Source organism: Oxyura jamaicensis, chromosome 5 (assembly GCF_011077185.1).
Source record: "Oxyura jamaicensis isolate SHBP4307 breed ruddy duck chromosome 5, BPBGC_Ojam_1.0, whole genome shotgun sequence".
Lineage (NCBI taxonomy): Eukaryota > Metazoa > Chordata > Aves > Anseriformes > Anatidae > Oxyura > Oxyura jamaicensis.
Window position 1 is genome coordinate 21200444 of NC_048897.1, and position 27928 is coordinate 21228371.

Genomic DNA, 27928 nt, shown 5'->3' on the forward strand with positions numbered 1-27928 from the left:
TCTATATAATTAGATGAATGTGACCTACTCTAAGGATGGTTCAGACAAAATACTTAAAAATAACTGCAATATCCACAATAACAGATCAGATTCTGTAGGTCTTTTGCATGGCTTTTGCCTGGAAGAGATGTAATAAACTGAAGTCACTACTCAGAAAAATTGAGTCTTTCCTATCTGATGTATTTACTTCAGTCTGACACTAAAACAGAAGGTTTTTTTTTTTTGTGTGTGTGCGTAGATATAATTTCACTCCAGAAGTGAATAAAACTTATCCAATTGAAAAATGTATTTTGCTATACATTATATAAAAAAGTCTAGTGTTGGATATCAGGCCTGAATTTTATGGGTGATTATTCCTCCAGAACAGCTGTCTTTTCATGAGACAGTTTGTGTGGGCCTTATCTGGATTACTCTAATTGTAATCACCTGGAGAAGTTAGGTGTTCAGTGCTTAAGAGCATCTCAAGTCAAATGGGTAACTGAATTAAGTGTGTCAAGTAAAGGTGGTCTTCATTATTGAGGACTGTCTTTGGGTTAGAGGGAAGAAGGCCTGGATGCTATTTAATGCTGAGAACAATTACCGCTCATATTTCATTCTGTTGATATTCATTCTGTTGACAGAGTATGTCAAAACTTGTAGGGACTACCATGTTAACATTGGCAAACAGCTGTTTACTGAAAACAGGTCAAGTTCCTGTCTTCCCAGTTTAAGCAAATGTTTGTGTTCATGTACTGTGTCTGGCAGTAGTGGAGCTAGCACCATACAGGCTGTTACGAAGAAAAGCTGTGTTTTGAATATGTGACTAAAACAGTGTTGATAATACACCAGTGTTTTGGCTATTGCTGAACAGTACTTTCATGTTTTGGTGTTTTCTTGTTTGTTTTTCTGCCATTCTACCTATTCCCAATGACCAGGCTAGGGGTATACAAGAGTTTGTGAGGGATCACAGCCTGTACTGCTGGCGCAAACTGGCCAAAGGAATATTCCATACTATACAGTGTCATGGTGAGTGATAAAATCTGAGGTAGAGGAAGAAGGCAGTGTGGTTGTCTACCAAGGTAGCTATTGCTCTGAGACTGACAGGGCATCAATCTGCTTATAGGAATTAGTGAGTGATTGCTTTCTTTTGCATCATTTGTTTTTTTTTCCTCTTTCCTTCACTTAATAAACTTATTTTATTTCAAGCTCTGAATTTGCTTACATTTGCTCTTCATGTTCTCTCATCTGTCCCACTGGATGGGGGAGGAAGGTTGAGTAGGTGGCTGTGTAGGTGCTTAGCTGCTGGCTGGGGTCAACCCACCACGGTTTATTACAATTATGTCAATGTACACATAATGTATAATTTGTTAGTCAGATGAGAGCAACAAACCCATAGATCCTAGACTGGGCTTTGGTGTAAGCTTTTTTTTTTTTTGGTTCGGGATCTATCTATAGCAGCCTAAATCTTTTAAGCCCTAATTCTTTCTGCTTGAGAAGTTATGACACTTGCTTTATATGCATGGTGGAGTTCAAGTGTTAGGCCTGCCTGAATATGGCTGCTAGACTCATAGTCTTGCTAGTTGGGTCAGATGACAGAAGATCTCAACTCGTCTTAAATCAAATCCATGCATAAATAAGTGTTCAAATAAAATAATTGAATAGGTCATTGCTAGGTGTTTTTTAATACTTCATGGTTTCTACATGTCTATTAGCTGCCTGTGTACTGATTTTTTTTTTTCAAAAATTAAAAGCAAAAAACAAACCACTACCACCACCAACAAAAAACAGGTGGGGGGGGGAGGGGGGTGTGCAGGTAGGGTGAGGAAAGCAAGCTTCTAGCTATAGGTAACCAACTATTGTGTCAGAGTGGTGGTAGGATGATAAACATAGTCCCTGAAGAGAGCTGAACATTTCCAAAGAGCAGTTCAGCTTTTCTCTGCAGTACCAGAGAACGTTTTAGCCTGTTTATTTCCTTTAACTAGTGATGGTGACTTAGCTGCAATTAGAAATTCATACTGTAATCAAGTAATAAAAGTGAGTGTCAAAAAAAAATGCACTGAAGATGTCTTGGGATCTTTTTTCTCTTGTCGTAGTGTGATAAATTCCATGGCCCTGAGGCTGTTAGTCCACATGCCCAATTGCACACTTGTCTGGTTGCGTAGATTCCACTTCAGAGCCCCTAGTGTGGGTTCACCCTGTCTTCTATGCATTAGAGATAAATAGATGCTATCTTCTGATCTCAGCTGTGTGTCTGAGCTGAAGATCTTGGGTGCTGTGAGTTAGCATTGCCTGAGGGGTGAATTTGGTGACTCTAGGAGTGTTTTCTGAGGAAGGTGCTCCTGAGCAACTTAGTCCGCAGGAGCTGTCTCCTCAGCAACAATACAAGGCAACTTGTGCATCTATTAGCATTGCCACTTGTGTCAGCTCACTTCTAATTGTACTGAAGTACTTATGAAATAATCTGAGGAAAATGAACCAACAAATTTGCAAATAAGGCCCAAATCAGCAATGTAAGCCTTTTTTTCTACTGTATCGTGTTAGAACAAAACCTTAATTCTAAAAGGATATTAACACAATTGTGCAATTTAGGTGTAACAGACAATGCTAAGTCTAACAAGTTGCTTGTTAGATTGTTGCACAGCAAAGATGTTTCTTGTCATATTTTCTGTATTTATCAAAGCAAGAAATGCTATTTGATGTCTCTTGTTCCTCATCTTTCCCAAACACAAACATACAATTTTCAGAGCATCTGTTTAAAGACTTAATTTCTTGTTGATTTCAATCACGGTCACTTGGGATTTTGTCCTAATTGAGGTCAACAGGGGATTATGACTGATTCAGTTTGGGGCTGTTCTATTTGGGTCAGGTATATGAAGTCTGATTTTTAGAGTAATTACCGAGCCGATTTTGCTTTGGAGTTTATAAAGAACAAAACAATTAGTATGTTCAGAAATAAAGTTGTACCCTGTGGGACTTTGCATGTGCTTTGGTGGGACAGATCTTAGACAAAGAGGTCTCTTTAGCTTGTAATCAACAGCACCTTCCTGTCAGAAGGTAGCAGTCTTCCAAGGCTTGTTTTTCCCCTTTGCCTCATACTAGATGTAGAAACTCTGAAAATTTGTAAATACCACTCATTATCAGTCTCAGACTTCTGTATGAGGAAGGTAATTCCAAGCCTGTGTCAAGATTCATCTGGGATCTCGGTGGCAACTGGGAGTTGCCAGCTCTCACAGCTGCATCCCTAGAGGCTGTTGATCCTCTGCTGACCCTGCTGCAAATAGTCTGCTCCTCTACCACCCCGGGCACTTGTGCTGTAAGTACGCGACCCAGTTTAGGTACATGAGTGACTTCAGTACTGCTGAAGACTTCTGTTGTTATAATGGTATTGGTGAAATACTATCTTGTCTTTTCTCATGTGCCTTCTGACTCACCTGCACTACTGTTCATAATGCACACTGCTCCTCAAGAAATCTTGTACCATTGCTGGGCTACATCTGCCCATCGTTGCTTGAATAGTTGATATTGCTTAATTTAATTTATCAAGTCCACACAAGGCATAAATATGGAAATTGCAGAAAGGATTGGAGACATTAATTGTATGGGTAAATTTTGATCGTGAAGTACTGGAGAGAACCCACTGTCATCAAAATGAGCCATAAAATGACTTCAGAGTCTGAGCTAAGTGATGCATTGGCTGTTGTGTTCAACCTCTTCTAACAGCACAAGCTGAATCTTTTCCTTTAAATCAATGAGTGTTACTTCAAAAGCATTATTATATAATCAAAATGAAATAGCTCTCTGTAAAAAGATTGTACCACCAAAAAAAAAAAAAAAAGTCCAAGAACCAAACAAAAAAACCTGTGGGTGAGAACTCATCACTCTTCTTTGCATAAATGATAGCACACCCTAAGGCAGAATTTTTTTTGTTCAGTGCCTGAGTCTATGAAAGAGAAGACTAATCATTATTATTGTTTGAGTCTTTGTCTAAGGCAGCTCTCCTTTACAGGACAGTTGGAATAAGACACTTTCATTAGAAATGGTTGCAAGTCAGATTTTTTTTTTTTAATTTCTGTAAGTCCTGCTGCATTAAAAAGTACTTTTCTGTCTGATTTAGGAGACTTGGAAATGTGAAAAAACAAAAGCAAACAAACTTTTATATCTATTGCAGTTTGTTATTATTCAATAATAGTAATTTAGTGATTTTTAAAATGCTTAATGCAAGAGGTGGCTTCTGTCGTATTTTAGTGATAGTGCTAGGTACTCTTGTTACTATGAATTAAGTACTGTAACAAAAAAATGTCAAAATTCTAGTGTGAAAGGGAAATCAGACAACAATTTAAACGTGAACGTTTAAATATTTTGAAAAAAAATTTAAAAAATGGCACGTGGTTATCTGTGTTAAAGCTTATATGTGTTTCTAACATAATTTAATTGAAAGCATTATCTTCACTAAAAAATACATTGCAATAACAAAAGTTCCTTCTGGTTCTGCTCACCCAATAACATCCCTTATGTTACAGAAGTAAGAGAGGAGAAAGGCTCTAAACTGTTTTCTTTATTTGCCACCACACATGAGAAATGAGAATTCATTTTGTAGCTGTGATTGGTAGAGATCTTGGCAAAACCCTTGCAGTTACATGCCTGGCCAAGGTATAGATAGGATGCTACTGTTTGGAAGTTCAGATTGGTTCACTTGACACTGCCAAAACACAGATATGTATTTTAGGATTACAGAACATCTCCGTATATGATAGTAGATGCAATATTGTCTTTGGTCTTCTCTAGTCTGTGAGGGTTGCACCTTGCTCAGCATACCCTTCTGTATATGGTTATTCAAACCTTAGAGCAATGAAGAGCTATTTTATGCTGGGACTATACAAAGATGAAATGTTAGACCAGTGTCTTCCTTTCCCCTAAATCACTGCAGCGGTGAAAGAAGTCTGTGGCAAAGAACTAGTGCATAATTTGTACTTTTGAAATCAGTGGGAGGTGGAGCTATGAGTCAATCTATACAGCTCTTCTTCCCTGCCTAGCTGGCTGGAGAATAGTGTGTTCCAGGAACCACCTGCCAGCTGTGAGGCATACAGACTGGACCATTATAGCTTTGCATTTTATGAAGTAGAGCTACTAATGGGTTCATCAGCCTATTCACCTTTGGTAAGAGAAAATCAGCAGTGGGGTGGGAGGTTCTGTTTGGCTATTTTAGTTGAGATTCATGAAAAGCAAGTGTTTTTTTTTTTTTTTTTTTGGTCCTTAAATGTCAAATAAGTTTGTAGTTGGCAGATTTATTAGAGTAACTAAATAGATATCACTGGTCAGATAGAGACATGTTGTCTTGAGGAGAAAAGACAAAACCCTGTGCTATTGCCCTGTTGAATCTTCATAGAAACTGAAAATCAGGAGTTGTTGACTGGTGGGTCTCATCACTGGCCCCTCTTGTTTCCTCATCCTCAGGATCAATTCATCCGAGTAAATCCACACAGGAAAATTGGAATCAAGAAGAGGAATCATGGAAGACCGTGCAGTGCTGAAGACGAGGTACTGTACACAGGACAACCTCTGGGCTGCAGGGTATGAACAATGGCTGTAATACATGGAGTGTAATACATGGAGTCTTCCATCAGCCGTTACTGTCTTTCCTTGAGCTTAACTGTTATTATGCGAGGTTTTTTTTTTTTTTTTTTTTTTTTTTTTTTTTTTTTTAACAGTTACTTAAGAGAATAGTTATTTCTTCTGTGACTGTGCTCTCTAGAGTGGAAAATGTTTACTATGACTTGGAGGTTGGGAAGGTGAAGAAGATGATGAACTCGTGGTTTAGATGCTGGGCAAGGAACCGGGAGAGCTAGATTTTAGCCTTGACTTTACTGTGACACCACAATGTGACATTAATCATACTTCATAACACCCAAGGCTTTCTTCAGATAATTTTTCTTTTGCTCTATGGAAATGGATTGACAGATAAAATGCATTATTCAGTGTCTGCTGCTGAAAATAATTCTGATCCCTAGCTTTTATGAATTGGAAATAATAAAAGGTGTTGGAAGGTACTTGAATGGGGTGCATTCTGAATATGTAATGAATTATTCCCTTTTCTGAGTTATGGCTGGTTTAAATGACAGCTATAAAATAATTATGGGAAAAATATTTTTGAGGGGGAGGTGGGGATTTTCCTGCATCTGCTTCTTTGCTGTACTCAATGTAAAATTATGAAACTACCTGCTTGCCAGATCTGCAAGAGCAGTGAACTTGCTACCAGCTAGTACTACAGAATAATAATTGCTTTTGTTAGTGTATTTATTTTTTTTAGTCCTTCAGCTGTCTCATGAATAAGTTTTCTCTAAAATTCTTGTTACGTACACTACTAAAACTGAGGATTAAAAATTAATCCTCGGCATCTAGGATGAAAATTTGAGCTTTCAGAAGTTCTGATCACTGGCTCCTTCCTTTTTTTTTTTTTTTTTTTTTTTTTTTTTTTTTTTTTTTTTTTTTTTACATCCACTTTAGAAACATGGCTGCCAAAAATTCTGCTGAGGTTGATGGGTTTCTTTCAAACCTGCTAGTTTTGGTCAAATCATACTTTGTGAGACAAAACTATTGGGCTGAGAATTTTCCAATGGGCTGTAAGTAGCATCTAGGAAGTTGACTTATTTTTTTAGATGGTTAATCTGTTCCTGTCAAGAGACTGGCATATCAAAATGAGAGGTATACAAGGAGGTCCTAAGGAAGCAATTTCTCAGAAGTCATGATGCTTTGAAGATTTAATTACTCCTTTCATTTTAATGGAGCAACTGCTTCTTTATGCAGTGTTTTTTCTGATGTTCTTCAGGATTGTCTTGTTTTTCCTGTAACCAAGTATAGCGTTGCATGTAGCTGTAATGGGGAGTGGGAGGGAGAAGACTAAAAATGGATAGGGCTGTGCAGCCTTCAAGTTGTTGCCCTGTAGAGCCCTTTACTATTGGATGTCAATATGTTGTTATACGTCAATGCACTGACACATTAGAGCTGCTTTATAGGGAGCTGGACCTTCATGTGAAATGGAAGAATGCTTACCCAAGCCTCTGATTTCAGCCTTCTTCCTCCTGATGTAACTGGAAGAGCTCTGGAGTCCCATACTGGGCTGTTTATTTCTAGAACCATTCTCTATCTCTTTTATTTGTTTATGTGTTTTTAAGTGTGGTGTATTCTGCTATAATAATTATAGTGTTAGGTATCATGCAGCCAGATTGGCTGGTAGCAGTGATATTTTGACTGGGGCATTATAAAAAGGAACGTATCTGTCCTGTTCTGCAGTAATGTTGGCACATGGGCTGGAGTCCCTGCCTGAGGAAGGAGGGCATCCCAAGGTACCTGGGTGAACACATTGGAAAATGCTATGTTGTAATCTGTTGTGCTTAGTCAGCCTGAAAGCAGAGAAGCAAACCCTGTAGTTTGGAAGTAGCTGGATTATATAGGAATGATTACATAATGTCGTCTTTGTGAAAACTATCTTCTGACATTTCTTACTACTCTGCATTAAAATTAAACTTTAAAACCTGAACATTTAAAAAACAAAGCTAAAACAAACAAATAAGCAAACGAAAAAAAAAACCACAAGGTGAGTAAACAAAGCTAGCATCTAATTTTATATGGTGTCTAATCACAAGAAAGAAGTTGCGCTCAGAATATTTTTGCAAATACTTAAAAAGAAAGCATATATTCACTACATTAATATATGGGAATGGCTTATGATTACTTATTTTCTAGGTGTCTTATTTGCTATGCTATAGGAGAGTTTCAATTAATTATGTCTGAGATATTTGCTAATCATTATGATATTTTTCTCATTGTTTTCCAGCCAGAAATACCTCACTTGTGTTGGCTTACTGTAAAAATTATATGCATGCGAAATCTCCGCAAAGCAGATCTATGTAAGTATCACTGATGGCATGTGTATGTGTTATCATGGGAGTCACTACTGGTGAACTTCAATGCTCTTGTACACCTGCTTGGATTACAACAGTGTCTATTTTTTTGACTGAAGAAGTTATATCTGTTTTCATCATCATTTACACTCAAAATCATTTAGAAAACAGAAAAGATCAAATTCTATGTAAGGAAAGAAGTAATCCTTCCCTTCGCTGGCTGCTATGTAGTATTTCCCATTCTCTGACTCTTTGATGCCCCTTTGCCTACAAGTTGCCCTTTTTCCTTCAGAAAGGGGGACCTTTGTGGAAATATAGGAAAGATCAGTAGCTGTATTTGGTACCACTGTGTTTATCTCTTCGTTGCTATTTGGTTGTGGATATCTTGTCTGTTATAATTAGAAACATGTCAAAAAGACCCCAGAACAATACTACTCAGTTTTTGAATAGTGAAGTTTGAAGGTACGAAATCATACATTCATTTGACTGGAACTTGGCAAGTATTTGAAAACTGTATTAAAAAAAAAAAAAAAATTAAATCAGAAGAGCCAGCACACTTTTTATTGTTAAAATTGAATATTTTTGTTTGTTACCAAATAGTATTAGTAGTTTAAAATAGACTTTTGTTTGAAATTGACATGTATTTATACACCGTTAAATTGCTATAAATGCATGTTTTCCTTTGGGTCTAATGAAGTATTTAGGACTATTCAGATATTTTTCTTCATCTGATTGAGTAAAAGATGATAAAAAATAGTACTGCTGTAGTAATCATGCGTTTTTTATTCTTTTTTTGTTAACACAGTGAGCCAAACAGATTGCTATGTGAAGCTGTGGTTGCCCACAGCTTCATGCCAGGAAGCCCGGACAAAAACTATATCCAACTGCAGAAACCCTGTCTGGAATGAAACTTTCCACTTCATGATACAAAGTGAGGTGAAGGTAAGATCCACACCTGTGTTCATGAGCTGAGACTTTCTCAAGGGGGCATCTTCACCTGCTGTGTGTCTCTGGCACCAGCTGCACGCTGCAGGAGTATAACAGATGGGGTCATACTGACATCAGAGACTTGAGACACCAAGTCCCCAACTCTCTGCAGGAATTAGTGCTTCCATCTCTCTTCTGTGTGGATTCTGGTTAGCCCTGTTCCCAGTGTGAAGTCTGTCATGGCTGCTGCCCAGCCTCTTATCTCCCACAGCCTCACCCAGCACAATCCTGTTACACATTACCAAAGTAATTAATGACTTTTATTCCTACAGTATTCACTCCTCCCTTTTATGTACAACCTGACCTGTCCCTTTTCCATGCCCCCAAAAGCCTTTGTAGTAATAGAAAACTGGATTTTTCCTGAGTGGTTGCAGAGGAGAGTAGTTAGATGTTTTTGGAAGTGAGCTGGTTGGTAGAAAGCTTACTGTAGACATCTTGAGGTATGAGCAAGTACTAGGATCTAAGTATTGAACTTAAGGTATTTCTATGGACTTGGAAAGATGTTTTTAGTGGACATCACGAGAACATGAGAGATTAGCAACACATAGCAGTGGCTACGTGTTTCCTGCTAGTAAGTAAGCATACAAACCCTGCCATGGATTCTCTGCTGCCCTGACTGGCCTTTGTCATCTTTCAGGGATTGGACCCCAAGAATTGAATAGGAGGTCTTATAAACTTTTTTAAGGATTAGTGGTATTTTCTTATGAGCAATCCTGAAGGCATTTTCATTCCACATTGCTGTGAGCTTGTACACTGCTTCACACACACAGTGAAGCCATTGTGAGGTACCATACCTTAATATGGTTTTAAAACTATTTTTTAATACCAACTATTCCATCACTAAACCAGTACATTTTCAGAAGCCTAATAGGCTGCAAGAAATCCAAGCTTACATGTGACAGATAGATTTATAATAGATTCATACCTTTCCAGTGCTTCAAATAAGCATTTTTTTTAAATAAATTTGATATTTGTAAGGTTAGCAGAAATAGATTATCAGGCAGAGTGTGAGTAGCAAGATCTAGAAAGGGAGTCAGTAACTTATGGCTTAATAGTGGGGTGTCTCTTCAGGCTGCTGTGAGTAACCTGAGCCCAGAAGAAATACAAGGAAAATCACAGTAATTTAAATCTTGGTAAAAGAGTTTAAGCTGATGTGCTTTACCTTTCATTTGTAAAGGGCTGAGTTTGCCCTCTATTAATACTTTCAGCTGAAATGCTGACATTTTTAAAGATAGAAAATTTGACCTCAGAAAGGTGTAGATGAACACTGTGTAGTCTCTATTCTTTCCAGCGCCATCATGCATATCACTTTTGCTACCTTTATTTTGAGCTCTTGTTCATTGGCAAATCTGATGGTTTATTTCTCTAGGGTTGCTCCCTGAGTTTGCAGTCTGAGCTGCAGGGGCTGTGTAGCTGAGTGAAGCCTTGCTGCAGCCAGCTGGGCTCTGCACCATTGCAGGAGCATTTCACGCCTTCCCTCTGGGATCTCTAGTCCCCGAGTAGGGTGTTTATGTCCTTCTTTGCCTCTCTCCTCAGAACATCCTGGAGCTGACAGTCTGTGATGAAGATATTTTGACACCAGATGATCAGCTTTTGACTGTTCGCTTTGATGTAGCTAAAATCCAACCTGGAAAAAAGGTTCACCTGAATTTTGTCTTGAATCCAGAGGTGAGAAATGAAAAGATGAATTAAACTAGGTGGGCAGACAAAACAATAACCTTGGTCAGAATCTTCTCCTAACGTAATAAACATAGCAGTTATTTAATACAATATTTAATGTTAGCACAGGAAAACTATGTTAAAAGGACCTTATTAAAGTACAAAACTAAATGCTTAAGGTTTAGGAGAAGTCAGAAACAGTCACCCTTCTGTTGTGATCAAAATTTGATGCAAAATGGCTTTCCTGTTCTGATTTTTTTTTTTTTTGACATTTGAAAAATGTTACTGTTCTGCATTAGAAAAGATGGCCATTATAGAATGCCTTATTTTTTTTTTAAGGCATGTCAACAAGGAAAAATGAGGAAACTGATAGCTAGAGATCTTGCTGTTGTAGTGTTGTAGGGATTGGCAGAGCAGGGATGGGGACAAACTTCCCACTTGCCCCCCCCTTTCTGGGAAGCTGCCTCTTCGGCCAGTAGCTTGTTGGGAGAATCTCCTCTCAGCTTCTTCAGAAACTGTCCTGTCCTTTCAGGCATTATGCTGGATAAATGTCTATATATTCTAATGAAAATATTATTTTTTCCCCTCCTTCTGGTAAAAGACAACATTTTATTGAGAAATTCTCAGAAAGTTTATTTACAATCTTCTGCTACATGATTACATGCTTCTTTTCAGGCAGCTGAGCCTATTTTCAGCAGAGAATGGATAAGGCTTGATGAGTCAGAACCTCCTAAGTGTTTTATTATTTTCTTGTAGGTCAGTGTGTGGCCTGGGAGTTTTCTGTGCTGCGTATATTTCAAAGAAAATTGGTTATATTAAACAGAGGATTGTTTGTTATGCAGAGTTGGGTGGGTGAAGTAGCTGAAAGGACAGGTAGAGAAATCACACCCATCTGTTGAGAGGGCAAAATATGTATTCAGATTACTTTCTGTGAAATAAAACACCTTTTCTGCTTGAAGGCTGTGTTGTATCCTAACTTGAGAGCTTTTTCATTTTTCTGACAAGGGGTTGAGTTCACAGCTCCTAGGAACTGTGCATGCACTGTTTTATTCTAAACTACTGTGCCAAGCTGTCTGGAAAAGGCTCTTGCCTGTTCTTTATTATATTATCATCGCTTTGGAGAACATGTATTAACTACTCTTCTAGAAAGCCAGTCCTTACTAAGAATTTCAATATACCCACGTCAGCATGCTAAGGCCTTCCTTACATAAGCCTGATGTGGCTGAGATTGTTTGAATGTGTGATTCAAGCTGTGAGTTTGCTCTGAAGTGTGTGCGGATCTGGTTTAACTCATTGGCTCAGCAAAATGGAAGCTGGGGAGATAGGGCATGGTGAGCTATATCTCGGGAATGTGTTGGTCAAGCTGTCCTTATTCAGATCATAACTCCTACCTAGGTGCCCATGAGACATCACAGATTGTGGTCTGAACATGGATTTTTAGAGTACTTAGGGTTAATTTTTAAAAAATTACTTTAGTAATTGAACATGCTGGGCAACCGTAATAATAGTACTGCCACCTCTGCCCATAATGATTTTTCATCTACCAAGCTATCTTAAAGGGAGGGCTGAGGAGAGCGGATGGGTTATGTCAGAACAAAAGGACTGCTTCCTGATGTGCCTCTTGCTCACTGTGTAGTCTAACAAGTCTTTCCATTGCTTTGCTGCAGGTTTCTCACCCACAAAAATGTGAATGAAAATTGATAGAAATACAATTTGTGTGTGTGTATGTATGTGTATATACAGCAGAATAAAAAGGATGGGAACGTAATACAGACGCAATTGGATATATATTATAAGCCAAGTTCTTCTGAACATTTTTTCTGCTGTACTTTGAGGTTGGAACAGACCATCAGCTTGCATAGTACAGACTGCTCACAGTCTGACACTTGATTAAATCTATCTTGTATCTGTGTAAAATGACTGCTTCCTAAAATCCATCTTTCAGCCTTCTGTTACAAACTGTTGGAACTGACCTAATTCTTGTGAAATGGTCACTTCGTGAGAAATGAGTAAGCAGAACAACCTCTGCTGGCTTATGTGCCGAAGTTCCAGCTCTAAATCACCTGAAATTTCTCACTTACTGACGTGAAGTAGTAACTACAAAAATACTTTTTGCCTTTACCATAGTGTTGGTTTTATATTGGCAGTATATTATCAGACTTGGAATGGTTTTCACAGTGTCTTCACAAAGTTAAAAAATGCTGTGCAGCCAGACTGAAAGGATGTTTGGCAGTAAATATTAGCTCTTCTGAATATTTTTTTTTTAACCACATGGAGCTTGTCAGAAAGATTTGTATCTTTCACTAATTGGTGTTTTCCTCCCTGTGGGTGATGTAGAAGATATCTCTGATGCATATTTTTTTTGCATGGTATTTCTTGGATTGGCTGTGTCCCATACACAGGAATGACTGATCCAGCAACTGGCTGCAGTTAAGGAATACAGTTATTCAGTCCCTCCCATATGCTGATGTGTTAATTTTTCTTCTCTTACTGTTCCCTGCTCTCACACACTTTGCTCTTTTTTCAACTTCATTTGGCCCTCATGAACTTGTTGTCTCCCTTGTCTCCCTTCACAGCTTCAGTTTTCCCATCCTCTCGTCTTCCCATAACTGCAATGGCTTTCATTTTCCGAGTTGGTATCTTCCCACACTTCAGTTTTTAAGTTTTTTCACTGTACTCTGCAAGTTCTTCTGTTTTAACCCAGGTACGCTCACCACCTGGGTCCATTTATAATAAGTATTTTCTTCTACATCATTCACCTCACTTCCTGTCCATTTCATGTCTTCCACTAATACTTTCCCACTAATAAATTAATAGCATGTTCCATGGCTCTTGCTTGGGGGTATAGCTAGTTTTCAAACATTAGAGAGGCAGAGAGATGTGAAGCAAAAGGGTGTCCAAAGAAGGCTCCATCCACATGCACTATGACACCAAGGTTGTAGGAATAGCAAAACCTTGCAGGAGAGGTTTATACAAAATCATTAGTGCTCTAACAGAAGAAAAAAAGCTTATTCATTCTTTTCCCTTAAAAGAAAAATACATCTTATTTTCAGAATCAGGAAGAACTAGAAGTGGAATTTCTATTGGATAACATGTGAGTAATATCTAAATGTTACAGGATCTGTTCTTCCTAGACTTGACATTTTAGAGTGATAATGCAGCATTAGGGAAGTGGCTCCATGTACCTATACTCAAACATACCGACTTGTCCTCTTTCTGATAGTTCCCTTTCTATCCTGAATCTGGTGAAATCCCACCTTGGGTGACAGTCACAGTTACCATTTATAGCTGGGGGGGTGGTGTTTATTTTGTAACTCAGCCCTGGGAGAGATAATGCTGATCAGGGGAAGTAAGAAAGAGGGGAAGTCTCTAAAAGCTGTGGGACTGTGACCTGGCAGCTGATGGCACTTGGCATCTAGAAAAACTGTGCTCAGTCATTAAAAATTAAGGAAATTGTTTGCATTTGAAAGATTATCCCACATATACCCACAATTAAATAAGCCTTTTCCTTTTCTCTTTTTAGCCCTGGTGTATCTGAAAAGATAATTACTAACGGTGTACTAGTGGTAAGCATTTTTTTGCATGCTGAATTTCTTATTGTACAGCAGAACTGAAGGATACTGTTGTAAGAACTATGCTTCTAGGCATAGCCTTTATTGTTTTTCAGGTAAGACACAGGTGTGATTGTAAAGCTTTGAACTTGGTCATGCTTGTATTGCATTCTGTGTTGGGGGAGGCATGGATCACTCAACCATTGAGGGGCTCGATGATGAAATGGCTGTAAACATAACAAGGAAACTAGAGAAGCAAATGAATCCAGCGTCACTGCAGAGCTTATCACTGGATGTAAATCTTGGATCTGAAGGCTCTTTTCACATCACGCCCAAAGTACTGTAAGATGTCTTTGTGCTGCTACTTCCTCCTGTGCAGCATTCTTGGGAATTTTCAGCTTCAACCCACAGGTCTTAAAGTACAGGCCCATCTGTTCAGTTGTTCTGCAGAGTTTGTAGGTATCCTCTAGCTCATTCTTCTGTAGACAAGAATTAAAAGTCTTCTAGATGGGATGAACATTTATTTATAGTAACAGGTAAGGCCTTAATGATATTTAAATGTAATAAGATATATCCTCAGCCATCCCAGTTCCATTGACCACAGAATTGCTTCCACGATTCACACAAAATGAGAATCAACCTCTGTGACTTCTCATGTTTACAGGACACCGTGGCCAAGCTTGCTCTCTCCTTCACAGGACCCCTAGATCCTCAGCGAGGATTCTAAACTGTTTCTGTGACCTGTGATTTTATTGCTTATCTCTTCCAGTCTCGAGAAGTTTCCTGTGTGGAAGTACAAGTGGATGACAAAAAAATCAAGAGCCCTTACACAAGTGAGGTTATTGATTTAAATGGTTTGTCATTGCTTTTTGTGCTATAGAAGATGCAGCTGAATCTGGATCCTACTTGATTCATTTCAGCCTCCTCTGTTTGTATCTGAGCTGTTCGGGGACTGAGTGTTTCCTGAATTACCCACTTAGTAGGAAGAGCAATCTGTAGATATAACGATTATGTAGCTTAAGGGAAACTGTGGAGGTGGCTAAGGAAAAACTCAGAGACATTCCTGCAATGTGATGGAACAGAGATATCACTGATGAGGACAGAAGAAAAAAGAGGGGAGACATAACCATCAAGAGTTGAAAAGGCTATGATGGAAGCTCAGGGGCTGTGAACACAACCAATGGCACCCACTGGTCTGACACAACTTGTCTGTTGCATGGCAAGGGAGAAGATGCAACGCTGCATGTCCTTTTGGTGCTTATTCAGTCTGGTCCTTGTTCACGCTGATTGCGTAGGATGAACACTATGGGCCAAATTAGTGTTGACTGCAATAAGGCTGAAACTTTACTTGGGTTTCTTTCATTTGTTGATTTTCAGGGCCAGATGCAATTAATGTTTCTCCCTCCTCTGCTTTTTGTTCTTAGGAAGAGATTTCACCTTCACAATGAAAGGATCCTATGAAGAAACCCAGGATGTTTCCATAGGTCCTTGCTGCAGCAAGCAAGACAGTCACACCCCCAACTTCCATTATGTCAAGCACAGTCAACCCCAACTGGATATGGTGTTGCCAAAGGGGCGTTTTTACTGTGGTGTATGTTTTTGTTTATTGACAGTGATTACAGTTAAAGTAAATTTTGACAGAGGCATGATGAGTTAGCTTTTTTCCTGGTAGACTTGTACCTATGAGTTGTAAATTCTTTTCCTTTTATAACACTTTTTTCCCCCATTTTAATTCAGCATGGCTCAAATAGGAAGGAAATGGATGTAAATATTCCCCTTACTATGCCTCTGAATTCTCTGGACTTGGGAGAGAAAGTGACAATAGTGAGAGTGAGTAAACTTTGACAGTGTTTGGAATTATTTCAGCAAAGGGTAAACTATATCTATGTGACACCTAGTCCATTATTAATTTTGTTACTAAAAAGAAAAAAAAAAAGTAATAGCTGAGAATATGCTCAGCTTTGCATACAGTTGAATGTACAACTGGTATTCAAGGAAAAAGTAACATTGCTTCAAATGTATTTTAAAAGCAGGATGTAATGATGTTTGTGTGCTGAAGGCCTGAGAAATGGATCGAAGATTTACCACTATATATCTGAATAACTGCTCAGACTGTAAACATATGCCTTTGCAAACTTTTAATACTGTTTCGTATTTATGGTGTTTTCATTCTTGATTCACAGGGTGAATCTTATGAGGTGTCTGTGAAGGAAGAAGATGGGTAAATCTTACATCTTTTGAATGATTACTTTGGCCATCTCTTATCCTTTCATATTATGTTCTTTAGCTTAAGGGAAGGTACAGCTTAAAATAGCTCATCATTTTGAAAACAGGAAAAATAATTGATTAATGAAGGTTAAGATATGGGGAAGTGTTAATAAATCCGTGGTTTTGAATTGGTTGGTATAGCATAGAATATAGCATAGAATAGATGGTGTGTAATCACAGCATATGATGAGTCACAATGTTTTTCCTAATGTTCATACTTATTAATGTTGATGCTTAAGAATACGTCTGTTTTGTAACCTTTATAATACATACACATACAAGTAACACATTTCTAACATCGTTATGCATTTACCAATCCTCTGCAGGTTGTTTTTCAGTGAAACAAGTGGGCAGTGAGTAAATTCATTTATGGACTTTCTTGCAGTGATTTTCTGAAGGGCAACATTACCCCCTACTGATTAGTTCACTGCATTGCAAGCAGACATTTAAATCGGAAGTTTTGCTGAATATTAATTATAACTCACAAAAAGGACAAAATAACCTCTTAGGGGAAAAGTATTTACAATCTAAATTATCAGCAGAGATGAGACTAACACCATATTAGGATCAGGTTAGTGTTTAGTTTTTCCTTAGGTGTGTTAAGTTTCAGTAATTGCTAGCCCCACCCTGCTCTTCAGGAAACGTGTAGGAAAATAACACAAAGAAAAATCCAGATTTGGGGGCTTAGCGTGAAACAGATGGAATTTAGTTATGTTTCTTGATCTTTATCAGCAGGGAACTTGATTCATTTCATTTACTCATGTTTGCATGAACTCTCCATAGTAAGGCAAAAATACAGGGCCTGTGATATCCTGTGCTCATTTGTATATATGGGTTTTCACGTGCATAGAAATAGCTTTTATTTGAACTGGTTAACTATTGATGCTGATTTTTTGCTTGATGTCTTGAGAAATAGCTTTAGAAATGTCTTACAGGTAACGTGTCTTGTTTGTTTTGGTCTTGTGCCCTAGCTGCAAGAATTTAGATTTACGCCTGGGATTTGATCTATGTGCAGAGGAAAAGGATTTCATCTGCAAAAGGAAGAAAATAGTTGCTGCTGCTCTGAAAAACATTCTTGAGCTAGATGAAGACCTGCAGGAGGATGAGGTGTGTGGGACAGTATCCTGGGGACTTCAAGTATTCTGTTCCCCCTTTGAATGCAGTAGTATGTACTTGCATGCCTATGTGTTATAACTCCTCCACATCTTGCATTATAACTCCTCCACATCTTTATTTATTATTATTATTAAGTCAGACTAAAGTGTATAAACCAGATCCTCATTTACACTAAGACTATATCCAAGAATTTTTGGCACAGAAGGTGAAAGGATGTCAAGATGTCAGTTACAGCTCCTTTATTCTTTGCCATCCTCAACCCTCCCCTGGGTGTAGGTTAGAGCAGCCTGCCTGCAGGACACATGAATGGTGTCTGCTCAGTATCCACAAGGGGCTTCAGTGAGAAGCACAGTTGATGCTCTGACCTGTAGTCAGAACTAGTAAGCTTAATCATAAGCTTAGATAGCTGTCCTTACAGCTCATGATTTACCGAAGTGTCACTGATCAGGATGATGCTTTCAGCATATGCGAAGTACCACCAAAATTTACACAGTTCAGACATACACCTAAACACTGCCATGAATAAGCTGAATTGAGTCTAAACCTAACTAAATCGGGATGTTGCTGTTACCTTTTCTGCATATGCATCACTTTTCTATTTCATCTGTTAATGAATGACTGTGTCTTTGTATGCTGAGCAGGTGCCAGTGGTGGCAGTCGTGACTACAGCAGGGGGAGTGCGGTCCATGACATCGATGTTTGGCAGTCTTCTGGCTCTCCAGGAATTGGGAGTTTTGGACTGTGCCTCGTATGTCAGTGGTTTATCTGCCACAACATGGTAAGAAGAATTGGGCTTGTATTTGATGTTAGTGTTAGCAGAGCATTAACATGGTGAAGAATATTGCTTACTGTCTGGAACAGAGAATGGGGTGTAATGCACATATTTTTTAATGAAAAATCTGTATGACAAAGCTTATCTGTTAGACACTTATCCATTTTTCATTTCCCAGATTTACCTGGCAGAAAAGATTACTATATTAAGATGGGGTGGTAGAGATGTCTCAGTGTTTCCCTTCATATGAAAAGAAGTTGTTCATGGCTAACAACAAGGGACTCAGTGGGGCCTGGTAGCCCAAAAAGCTGGCATTTTCTTAGTATTGTAAGAATTTGCATCCTGTAGGAGGACTTCTGATTGCTAGTGCAGATTAATCAGATCTTAATCAAGAGTCAGAGAAGATGCTGTAGATGTGCAAGAAAACCCATGAAGCAGGAGTTCTGGGGACTTGAATCTCTGCAAGGACTCAGACCTGACCCAAGCATGCTTGAGAGCAACGAGGAAGTGAGAGTGAGAGAATTACTGTTTTCCCGTTCTTTGTGTGTCTCTTGGGTTGCCTAGATTGTGTGTAACATGTCACAGAAATCCTTTTGTTATGTATTTATCTAGTTCAACTTCTATGCAGCTCTGAAATTAAAAGGAAAACTCTGAGGAATGCAAAGTATGGTACATACTAAGTTGAATGCTTTGCATGGCAAGCAGGTGTCTAGGGCTTTAAAACATTTTCTGTCTAGAAGGCTACTGTAAAGACAGATATGAGACAGAACTGGCAGAGGAGCAGTCAGGATGAGAAAGGGTGACTAAAATCTCCCCACACTCTGGGAACTGAAAAGTCTGTCTCACTGGCACACTGATGTGTGCGAGGAGTCCCAGTTGAACACCTTGCTTCAGTGAATGATTGTCTTTTGTTTGACCAAGACAAGGTTTGCTGCTAAACTGCTTAACGTTTCACACAGCTTCTGGAACAGCTCAGGGAACTGGCCTCAGACAGAAGCTGCAGAATGAACCTGGACAGTTCAAGGATAATTCTAGAAAAACCTTGTGCTAATTCTTGGGTGATCTCTTATTACTCTTTTGATTCGGAGAAGAAAGAAGCGAAGATGGTTTTGAATACTTCCTTGCAGTGAAGTATCATTGTATAGTCTAAATTCTGCTTGAGCTTTTGAAAGTAAAAGTTGGAGGGTAAGAACCTCATGTAACCTGAACCAAAATGTATGTGTGTAATAAAAGTCTGTGAAATTTCATGTTCAGTGTTGAATAACAGTATTCTTTTTACCATGAAAAGGACCATGGCAAAGTTGTATGAAGATGCAAATTGGTCACAGAAAGATCTCAGAGGGCCAATTGATGATATCCGGAAGCATGTGATCAAGAGCAAGCTGCACTGTTTCTCCCTGGATCATCTGAAATACTATGAAAAGAAGCTTTGTGAAAGAAAGCAAGAGGGGCACAAACTGTCTTTCACAGATTTATGGGGACTCTTCATTGACTCCATGATACATGATGAGGTATTATATGTCCATCCCTTTTTCCAGAGGTCTTCTAACTTTTCATGTCTAAAATGCTGGTGACCAAAGAAATACTCTTGCCACATTTCCCCTCCATCCCTGATCCAAAACAAAACCACAGAAGCATTATTGATAACACTTTGGCAAGGTTTTGGAGTGTCCTAGACAGAAGAACGTGATCACATTCATGTGGTCAAACAAGTGAAGTATATAGAGCAAAATCTGCTGAGGTTTAGTTGTTTCATTGAGAGTGCACGCTTAGATACCATATTAAGTCCATGCAGCCTGCTCATCTGTTTCAATGACTTCTGTTCCTCATATACAGGAAAACACCTGTAAACTCTCTGATCAGCAGCTGGCAGTGAATCAGGGACAGAATCCACTGCCCATATATCTGTCCCTCAATGTCAAGGATAAATTCAGCACTCTGGATTTTAAAGGTAATGATTGTTATACACATTTGTATAGATCTAAGGACCTTCTTTTTAAGTTTGAGTGAATGCCAAAAGCTTTTACTGCAGGTCCAAGCTAATAATTTTTTGAAATAATTCCTTTCTTTTTCATGTTTTCATGTCTGGGTTTTGACCTGGATGAAAAACATACATCCTGATAATATGGTAGGGAGATCACAGTGCATAGACAGTACTACCCTGCGTGGTAGTACTGTCTGACAGTACTACCCTGCGTGGTAGTAAAAGGTGGAGAGGCCTTTTGCTGGCAGCCTCGAGAGCAAACACTGATACTCCTCTCTCCTCCCCATCTACTCCTCACAGCCCCTCTTAGCTGGTGGTTTACTGTGAAGGCAGCAGTAGTCCATGAGAGTTGTGAAAAGCAGGGGGAAGAAGGCAAGGAAGGGAGGAGAAGGGAAGTGGGAGTGGGAGCAGGAGCTTCCTAGCAGCCAGAGAGATCTAAGGATTTGTGCCAATAGTGGTGGTGCCAACCACTGACTATTTCTATGACAATTTCTGGCTGAAATTAACTGGAACTGTACCCGGTCATATGCTTCCAGACACAATTTGCAGTCCCATTGTGTCCAGCTAAGATTTGGGTGGGTTATGATCAGTATAGCTGAGTTTTTTTGAGCTTCAACAAGGCAGTGGCTATCAGGCTAAGAATGAATGGTAGCTGGTGCTGTTACTGACTTGAAAGAACTAAAAATGCTACAGCTTATGGAGATCCTTAGTAATCGATGGACTTCCAGCCCCATTTTTTTCTCCCTTGTACAGAAATGGACCTGAACCCTTATCTGAATGGGTTTTCAATGTGTTAGTGGAGGAGATGAATTAGATTGGTGAACACACAAGCTGAACACACAACACATTGAGGAACACCTGTTTCAATATGTTTGCTTGAACATTCAGTCACCAGTGCTGAAGCCTTATTCTTCTAGCTTTTGATTCTCTGATGAGCTGTTCCTTCTGCCTTTGTTCACATAAATAAGCCCTGCCTGATGCCTTATTTGCAGAGTGGGTGGAGTTCACGCCTTATGAGGTGGGTTTCCTGAAATATGGAGCCTATGTTCGTTCAGAGGATTTTGGTAGTGAATTCTTCATGGGCTGCCTGATGAAGAAAATCCCAGAATCCCGGATCTGCTTCTTGGAAGGTGATTTACTATCTCAGGAAAACATCAACTTTACAAACACATAGTTGGCTACAAAGAATTGGCATTTATTAACTACTGGTCTGCAACTAGCAACACTAATACCAGATCATGTATGTCATGCAATTTAAACTTGAAATGAATGAGCCAAAAGTGTCAAAAGAAGAAGCAAACTTCTAAGATGATTGCAATGAATTTGCTGGATTTGTTAGGTTGGAGCAAACAGGAACATGTTAGAGCAAAACAGAAATGAGCTTTTGAAGTATTTAAAATCACAGTCTGACTCTTATGAGCAACTCAAATTTTTAAAATGGTCTAATCATAATCCAAACCTTATATGGAACGGCATGGTGTTGGGTATTCATACTGGAAATCATAGGATTTCCTAAGTAAGACAGTGCTCTTTTAAACAACCACAGGGACTGCATCCAAGTAGGTCTCCACAGCTGTGCTCTAAACATTCAATAGTAATACTGAGTATGACTTTTTTTAAACTTTCAAGGCACATGGAGTAATATATTTTCCCAGAGTTTTATGGATGCTGTCTACCTCTCTGGTCATTCAGAAGACTTCTGGCACAGATGGACCCAAGACACTGAGCATGAAATTGGTTAGTTATTTGGATTATTTTTTGCCTACATCTGCATCATCTTCCCACCACTCTGAAATGTGAAGCCTGATATTTTGGAGGGTTTAGGCTTTGTGCCCTATTTTACAGGGGACACTAAGTCTTTGGGAGAGAAGAAAAAGTGGGAAAGAAACAGTTGTGCTGGAAAAGAGGAAAAAACATTGGTCTGCTCACTGTGCAGTATCCCTGGGGAGTTCTGTTAGTCATGAGAAGGTTACCATGAGTCCTTTCGGAAAGGAGAGGCTAGGCAGGGAGCAGCAAGGTGATGCTGTGACACTGAAACCCATCTCTGCCCAGAACAGTCTGCACGATGGTGCATGCACCCCATCAGACAGGGCTATAGCTGTGGCTGTCTAGCCCCTTCACTAACGTTGACACAGGTGGTATGTTCTGCTTTGTGGGTACACTCTCCACACTAATTTATCCATGTTCCAGCAGGCAGTCCCCTCAGGCTTGAGCTCACCTTTTTCTGTGTGCTTGATAAGCTCTGGCAATCTGCTGGACATGGAATTATTATTTTTAAAATTTTATGTTTATTTATTTTCTCCAAGTTGCATGTTGCTGCAATAACCCTGTTCTGTTTGTTCACTGTTGATGATTTTGAGCTCGTTCTGCTTAGGGGATTCACTGAGCTCAGCTAGTTAATTAGTAGTTCTTTTCATTGTCATTTGCTAAGGTGCTCAGATAATCTCTTGATGTGAAACAATCATAAATTCAGACTTATTCTTCATTATTAATAGTATCATAGATGCTAATGCAGACATAGATCCTCTTCTTGTTCTTTCTGCAGAGGAACACCCATTTCTTCTCAAGAGGCCTCATGAGAAAACAACTTCCTTATCCATTCCCAAAGGTTGCCTTTCCAATACTCTTCGACAAATGATGACAGGACGGCCAGTGGTTTCAAACTATCATAATTTCATCAAGGGCTTGCAGCTGCATAACAAGTATTTAGAGAATGAAAACTTTTGCATGTGGAAAGGTAAGAGCACCTGTTCTTAGATGCATCTTTGAAGGTGACTTGAGCACTGATAGCTGTTGGGACAAATATTTGATAAGGTTTACTATAAAGGCAGATTCTGAAAATTACTGTTATAACCAGTTAATTGCACAGACTGGGAAGCTCTCTGTAGAATTAGTTTGCTGAGCCACAGGTGATTTACTTCTGATCTCATTTCTGTCTTGGAGAAGCAACAGCAGGCTTGTTTCAGCTTTGTTCTTCCTAGGAAAAGCCATGAAAGGATCATTTATAACTTCCACTGAACAGTCTTATGTATTATTTTGGATGACTCTGAGTCTCAAAACTGCTCACTTCTGCTGATCTCAAGGCTGAGCTATGGACTCTGAAATGATGTCAAATACCAATATAAGTGTAATCTGTCTTTGCTTTCTTTGTTATGCTGTTTTGGAAAGAAATTGACTTGCTCTTTCTGTAATTAATTGTTAATATAAGTTTTTGACTTTCAGACACAGTGCTTGATTCTTCTCCCAACCAACTGAATGAAACGGGTGACTACCTCAAGCTGGTGGATACAGCTTTCTTCATCAATACCAGCTGCCCACCCATTTTGAGACCAGAGAGGAAAGTGGATGTCATTTTGCATTTAAATTACAGCGGAGGATCACAGACTCTGGTGATGTTTTGAAATGGTGGTTCTTTATCTGTATGACTCCACCTAAATGTATCACAAATATAAATATATTATTTATTTTTCAGAAAATGTTCAGGTTTTGATTAAATTATCGGATCAGTGATGTTAGTCAACACTATGACCAAAATGACACAATCATTTTCGGGCCTATTTTCAGTAGCTTTTTGGGGCACACAGAAAGAGACACACAGATAACCTATTCTGTGTATCTGTGTAGCTTTGTCATTATGGTACTAAGTGTCTCAATACTTAGTTAACTAACTTTTAAAACATAATTGGTTAATACTTAATTTTGCTACTTTTTGAATGAAAATTTAGAGTTTCTTTTTACTTTCACTTGGTGTTTGCATAAGTTTGTCAGACTTAAGTTTTGCTGTCTGAAGAAACATGGGATGTATGATGAAAATTAAAGTAAATTATTTGTAGGAGGGCATGACAACATTGATTGCACTGAATGCAAACACTCAAGAACCTGTGATCTGTGAGGCACCATGTGTAATCTAAATCAGCTACTGCACCCACTTAATCAAAAAAAAAGTCCTTAATTTCATATAAATTTCAGAGAACAATAATCTTACTTTAAAAAGGTACTTCGTTAGTACAAATCAACCAAATTTATGTCACCCAAATGTATGAAACTTGAGAATATGCTTATTCCAGTGTGTAATTGCCCTTATTTGCAAACAGACAATATGTGATTTATAAGACAAAAATTTCAGTTATGGGCTTTGCTAGTTTTACTTCAAACTCACTTCTCTTTGTTGATCTAGCCACTGGACCTATTCTCAGAATACTGTTTGGAGCAAGGGATCCCCTTCCCCTCCACAGAGCTGAGCCAGGAGGACAGAGAACACCTGAAGGAGTGCTATGTGTTTAAGGACAGCTTAGAGGCACCAATCTTGGTCTATTTTCCACTTGTGTGTGATACCTTCCAAAAATACAAGGCACCAAGTAAGTTAAGAGCATTATTTTTTTTTATTATTTTTTATTTTTTTAGGTTGTTCCATCAAAATTATCCACTGAATTCATTGCTTTCTAAAACAAGACTGGAAAGATTCTTGGTTGGCTAAGTCACCATAGTCACAGAGTTGTTGTGATAGATATAATGTTGGCCAGCTACTCAGGGATCGAACAGAAGGGTTTCAAAATTAGAAGCATGGAGAGCTGTAGGTTGAGGCAAAACTCACTGTCTGTCATCTGGGACTGTTTGCCTTCTTTTGATAGCTCAAGACAGGAGGCAGCTAATAAGTTATATCCACTGATCACAGGATCACAGAATGGTTTGTGTTGGAAGAAACCTTAGTTCTAACCTCCTGCCATGGGCAGGGACACCTCCCACCAGACCAGGTTGCTCAAAGCCCCATCCAGCCTGGCCTTGAACACCTCCAGGGACGGGGCATCCACACCACCCTCATAGTAAAGAATTTTCTCATTATATCTAATCTAAACCTATCTTCCTTCAGTTTAAAGCCATTCCCCCTTGCCCTATCACTACATTCATGACAAAGAGTCCCTCCCCAGCTTCTCCCTAGGCCCCCTTTTGGCATTGGAAGGCTGCAGTGAGGTCTCTGCAGAGCCTGTTCTTCTCCAGGCTGAACAACCCCAACTCCCTCAGCATGTCTTCACAGGAGAGGTGCTCCAGCCCTCTGATTGTCCTTGTGGCCCTCTGGACTCATTCTAATACTCCCGTGCCCTTCTTGTGCTGGATGACCCAGAGGTGAACGCAGTGCTCCAGGTGGGGTCTCATGAGAGCAGAGCAGAGAGGGGAGAATCACCTCCCTCAGCCAGCTGGCCATACTTCTTTTAATGCAACACAAGATGTGTTTGGCTTTCTGGGCTGCAAGTGCACCTTGCTGGCTCATGCTGAGCTTCACATCAACCAACAGTAGTTACTACTACCACTTAACAATCTTTTCTAAAAGAGATTATAACGTTTTACATTGTTAAAGTGATTAGAATCCTCTTATTACTTAGTTTACATGGGGAAAAAATTAGATTAGAAAGTGTGGAAAATGCATTGGAGCAAAGATTTTGCCAGGGTAATGAGCTGGTGTGATATCTGTCATTTTGGAAAAGCTGTTCAATTTATATTCTTTAATTCCACAATAGAATAAATAGTGATTTATTTGTTTCACTAGAAAAATTACTTGTCAAATTCAGTTTCAGTTTGCTGATTCTTTTGCATGCATCAACTTTAACTTAGTTTCCAATTTAGTATGGTCCAGGAAACCTTCTTTCAAAAAAATAATAAATAAAGAAAAACAAACAGAAAACCACAATTAATGTACTGCCTTATTGGAAAGACCTCATGTAGTTCATCTTTTGTCCTGTTCGCATCTGTTTAGAATACTGTAAATCTCAGCAACCTTAGAGGGAGAATTCCCCATCCAGGGGCATTCTGGAGTAATTTTCTACCAGCTGGTAGTTAAGGAGCTGTCATTTGCACGTACCCAATGGAAAAGTTAAAAAGACAAAATTCAAAATATGCAAAAATGAAATATTCCCATGGAAAACTGTAATTTTGAGAGGAAAGTGTTTTGTATGATGAAGCCGTTCTGCCAGTCAATTCTGGATCAGCTGCAATTGTGTCCAATCAATAAAGTGCTGCATTTCATTAGTACAGCAGCAGTATCTATGTAGCAATCTTGAACCATTTTTTTTCTGAGAGAATTCAGTTTACTGGGGCTGTCAGTGTGTGTTTTAAAGCATTTTATGGAAGGAGTTTTCCATCACAGTAGCCTTGCTGTGTTGAACTTTGCTATGTGTTTCCTTCAGATGTGGAGCGCAGTCCTGAGGAGATGGAACAAGGAAGAGTAGATGTGTCCAACTCTATTGCTCCCTATGGCACTGGTCTGCTTACGTATACTGAAGAGAATTTCAACAAACTGTTGAACCTTTGCCACTACAACATCCTGAATAATAAACGTTTAATTCTTCAAGCTTTGCAAGCTGCAGTGGAACGAAAGAAGCAATTTAAAAACTGCTCACAACCCCAGTCATCTAAAAGGTCCTAAAAGTATATTTTGACAAATCTCATTAGAAGGACGGACATTTTGTTAGTGGACTAATAAATATCCAGGGAATGTGAATCCATACAGAATGAATGTGCATGTTTGCTTGTTTGAAGGAAAAAAAAAATCATGGAAAATCATTCATTTTATTTAGTACTGTGTGTCAGGATTAATGTTGGTTCCGATGTTAAAGTTGCAGGCAAGTCATGATTAGTTTTTGAAACTTTCTCGACTGTTCCAGTGAATGGGAAGGCACTAATCAAGCTTAAGGACACCAAGTGGATATACATGATGAGGGTTCAACCTCACAGAGGTCTATTCCAAATTTAGTTGCAACTCCTGGTGGTATGTTATCTTTGACCCAGAGACCAAAACAAAGATCAAGCAAAACATTCCTTTTCTCTTAGACATCTGCCTGTGACAGAAGTAAACCAGATACCAAAATCTGCTTGCATCTGGAAAAGGAGACTGATAACTGAAGAAAGGAACTGCATGTGATGTCCTCTATTTTCTCAGTAGCCATCTTTCAGGCAGAAGTCTAATCTTCAGTGAATTTACCTGTCTGGCTGTCATTGTATTGAGTCAAAATTTTTGATGGAATATGTTAGAGTGATAAACATATGACAAATAGCCTGTTTTTTCTGCCAACTCTTTGATAAAAGTCATCTGACTGCATCCATTTTTTGCTGAACTTTTGTCTGGAGTATTTATTGCCTAAGTGTATTTTGAAGCTGAAGATGAGAGTTAAGGTTTTGACTCTTAGACTTACTGGGTTCAACAGCCTAGCCTTTGGATGTAATCATATGTTCATTTATTAATCTTCTCTAAGCTCACATATGTCCATGATGGCAACAAAACTTGTGATACCAATTTCCTTGACTTCTGCATTATTGTGATGGTCAAGGCATAACTGCTGCTACATTTTTATTCCCACCAACATCCAAAATGCACGAGGAGTGTTCACAAGATTTTCATATGTAGTTTAGACAAAGGTCTGTTTAGTAAGATGTATTTACTGGTCACTGTAAGATCTTACTTTCTCTTGTGCTTAGCAATATAAATACTGTGTAATAGCTACTGTTCAAATACTAAATAACCACACATAATCTTATTAAAAATGAGTCTTACAGATGCAATCACTGAAGTATGTAATTTTATTAAGTTCTACAAACTCAGTTCATCTAGGGGCTTTATCTGGGAAAATGTTCTTCTTGCTTCTGATACCAAAAAAACAAATACTGAGGGGACAAAAGCAAACATAAGCTTTTCTAATGACCTTTAAGGAAGGATAAA

General features: G+C 38.8%; 1 protein-coding gene across 1 annotated transcript; it reads left to right on the forward strand.

Moving 5' to 3' along the window:
- Nucleotides 1–5024: 5024 nt before the first annotated feature.
- LOC118168231 (cytosolic phospholipase A2 epsilon-like) lies at nucleotides 5025–27771 on the forward strand. Its single transcript, XM_035328460.1, has 21 exons — nucleotides 5025–5136; nucleotides 5434–5517; nucleotides 7814–7886; nucleotides 8686–8822; nucleotides 10404–10535; nucleotides 13580–13620; nucleotides 14050–14092; nucleotides 14847–14910; nucleotides 15502–15668; nucleotides 15815–15907; nucleotides 16261–16298; nucleotides 17317–17452; nucleotides 18103–18239; nucleotides 19522–19744; nucleotides 20070–20184; nucleotides 21210–21347; nucleotides 21847–21954; nucleotides 22763–22954; nucleotides 23440–23606; nucleotides 24395–24575; nucleotides 26400–27771. Exons 1-21 carry the CDS (start codon nucleotides 5110–5112, stop codon nucleotides 26636–26638), a joined length of 2535 nt encoding a protein of 844 aa, XP_035184351.1. The 5' UTR covers nucleotides 5025–5109; the 3' UTR covers nucleotides 26639–27771.
- Nucleotides 27772–27928: the final 157 nt, after the last annotated feature.

Coding starts and splice junctions, on each gene's coding strand:
- LOC118168231 (XM_035328460.1), top strand. CDS start 5,110: ATGGGTTCATCAGCCTATTCACCTTTG. Junction 13,621..14,049: donor GAATTTCTATTGGATAACAT/GTGAGTAATATC, acceptor TTCTCTTTTTAG/CCCTGGTGTATCTGAAAAGA. Junction 19,745..20,069: donor ACTCCATGATACATGATGAG/GTATTATATGTC, acceptor CCTCATATACAG/GAAAACACCTGTAAACTCTC.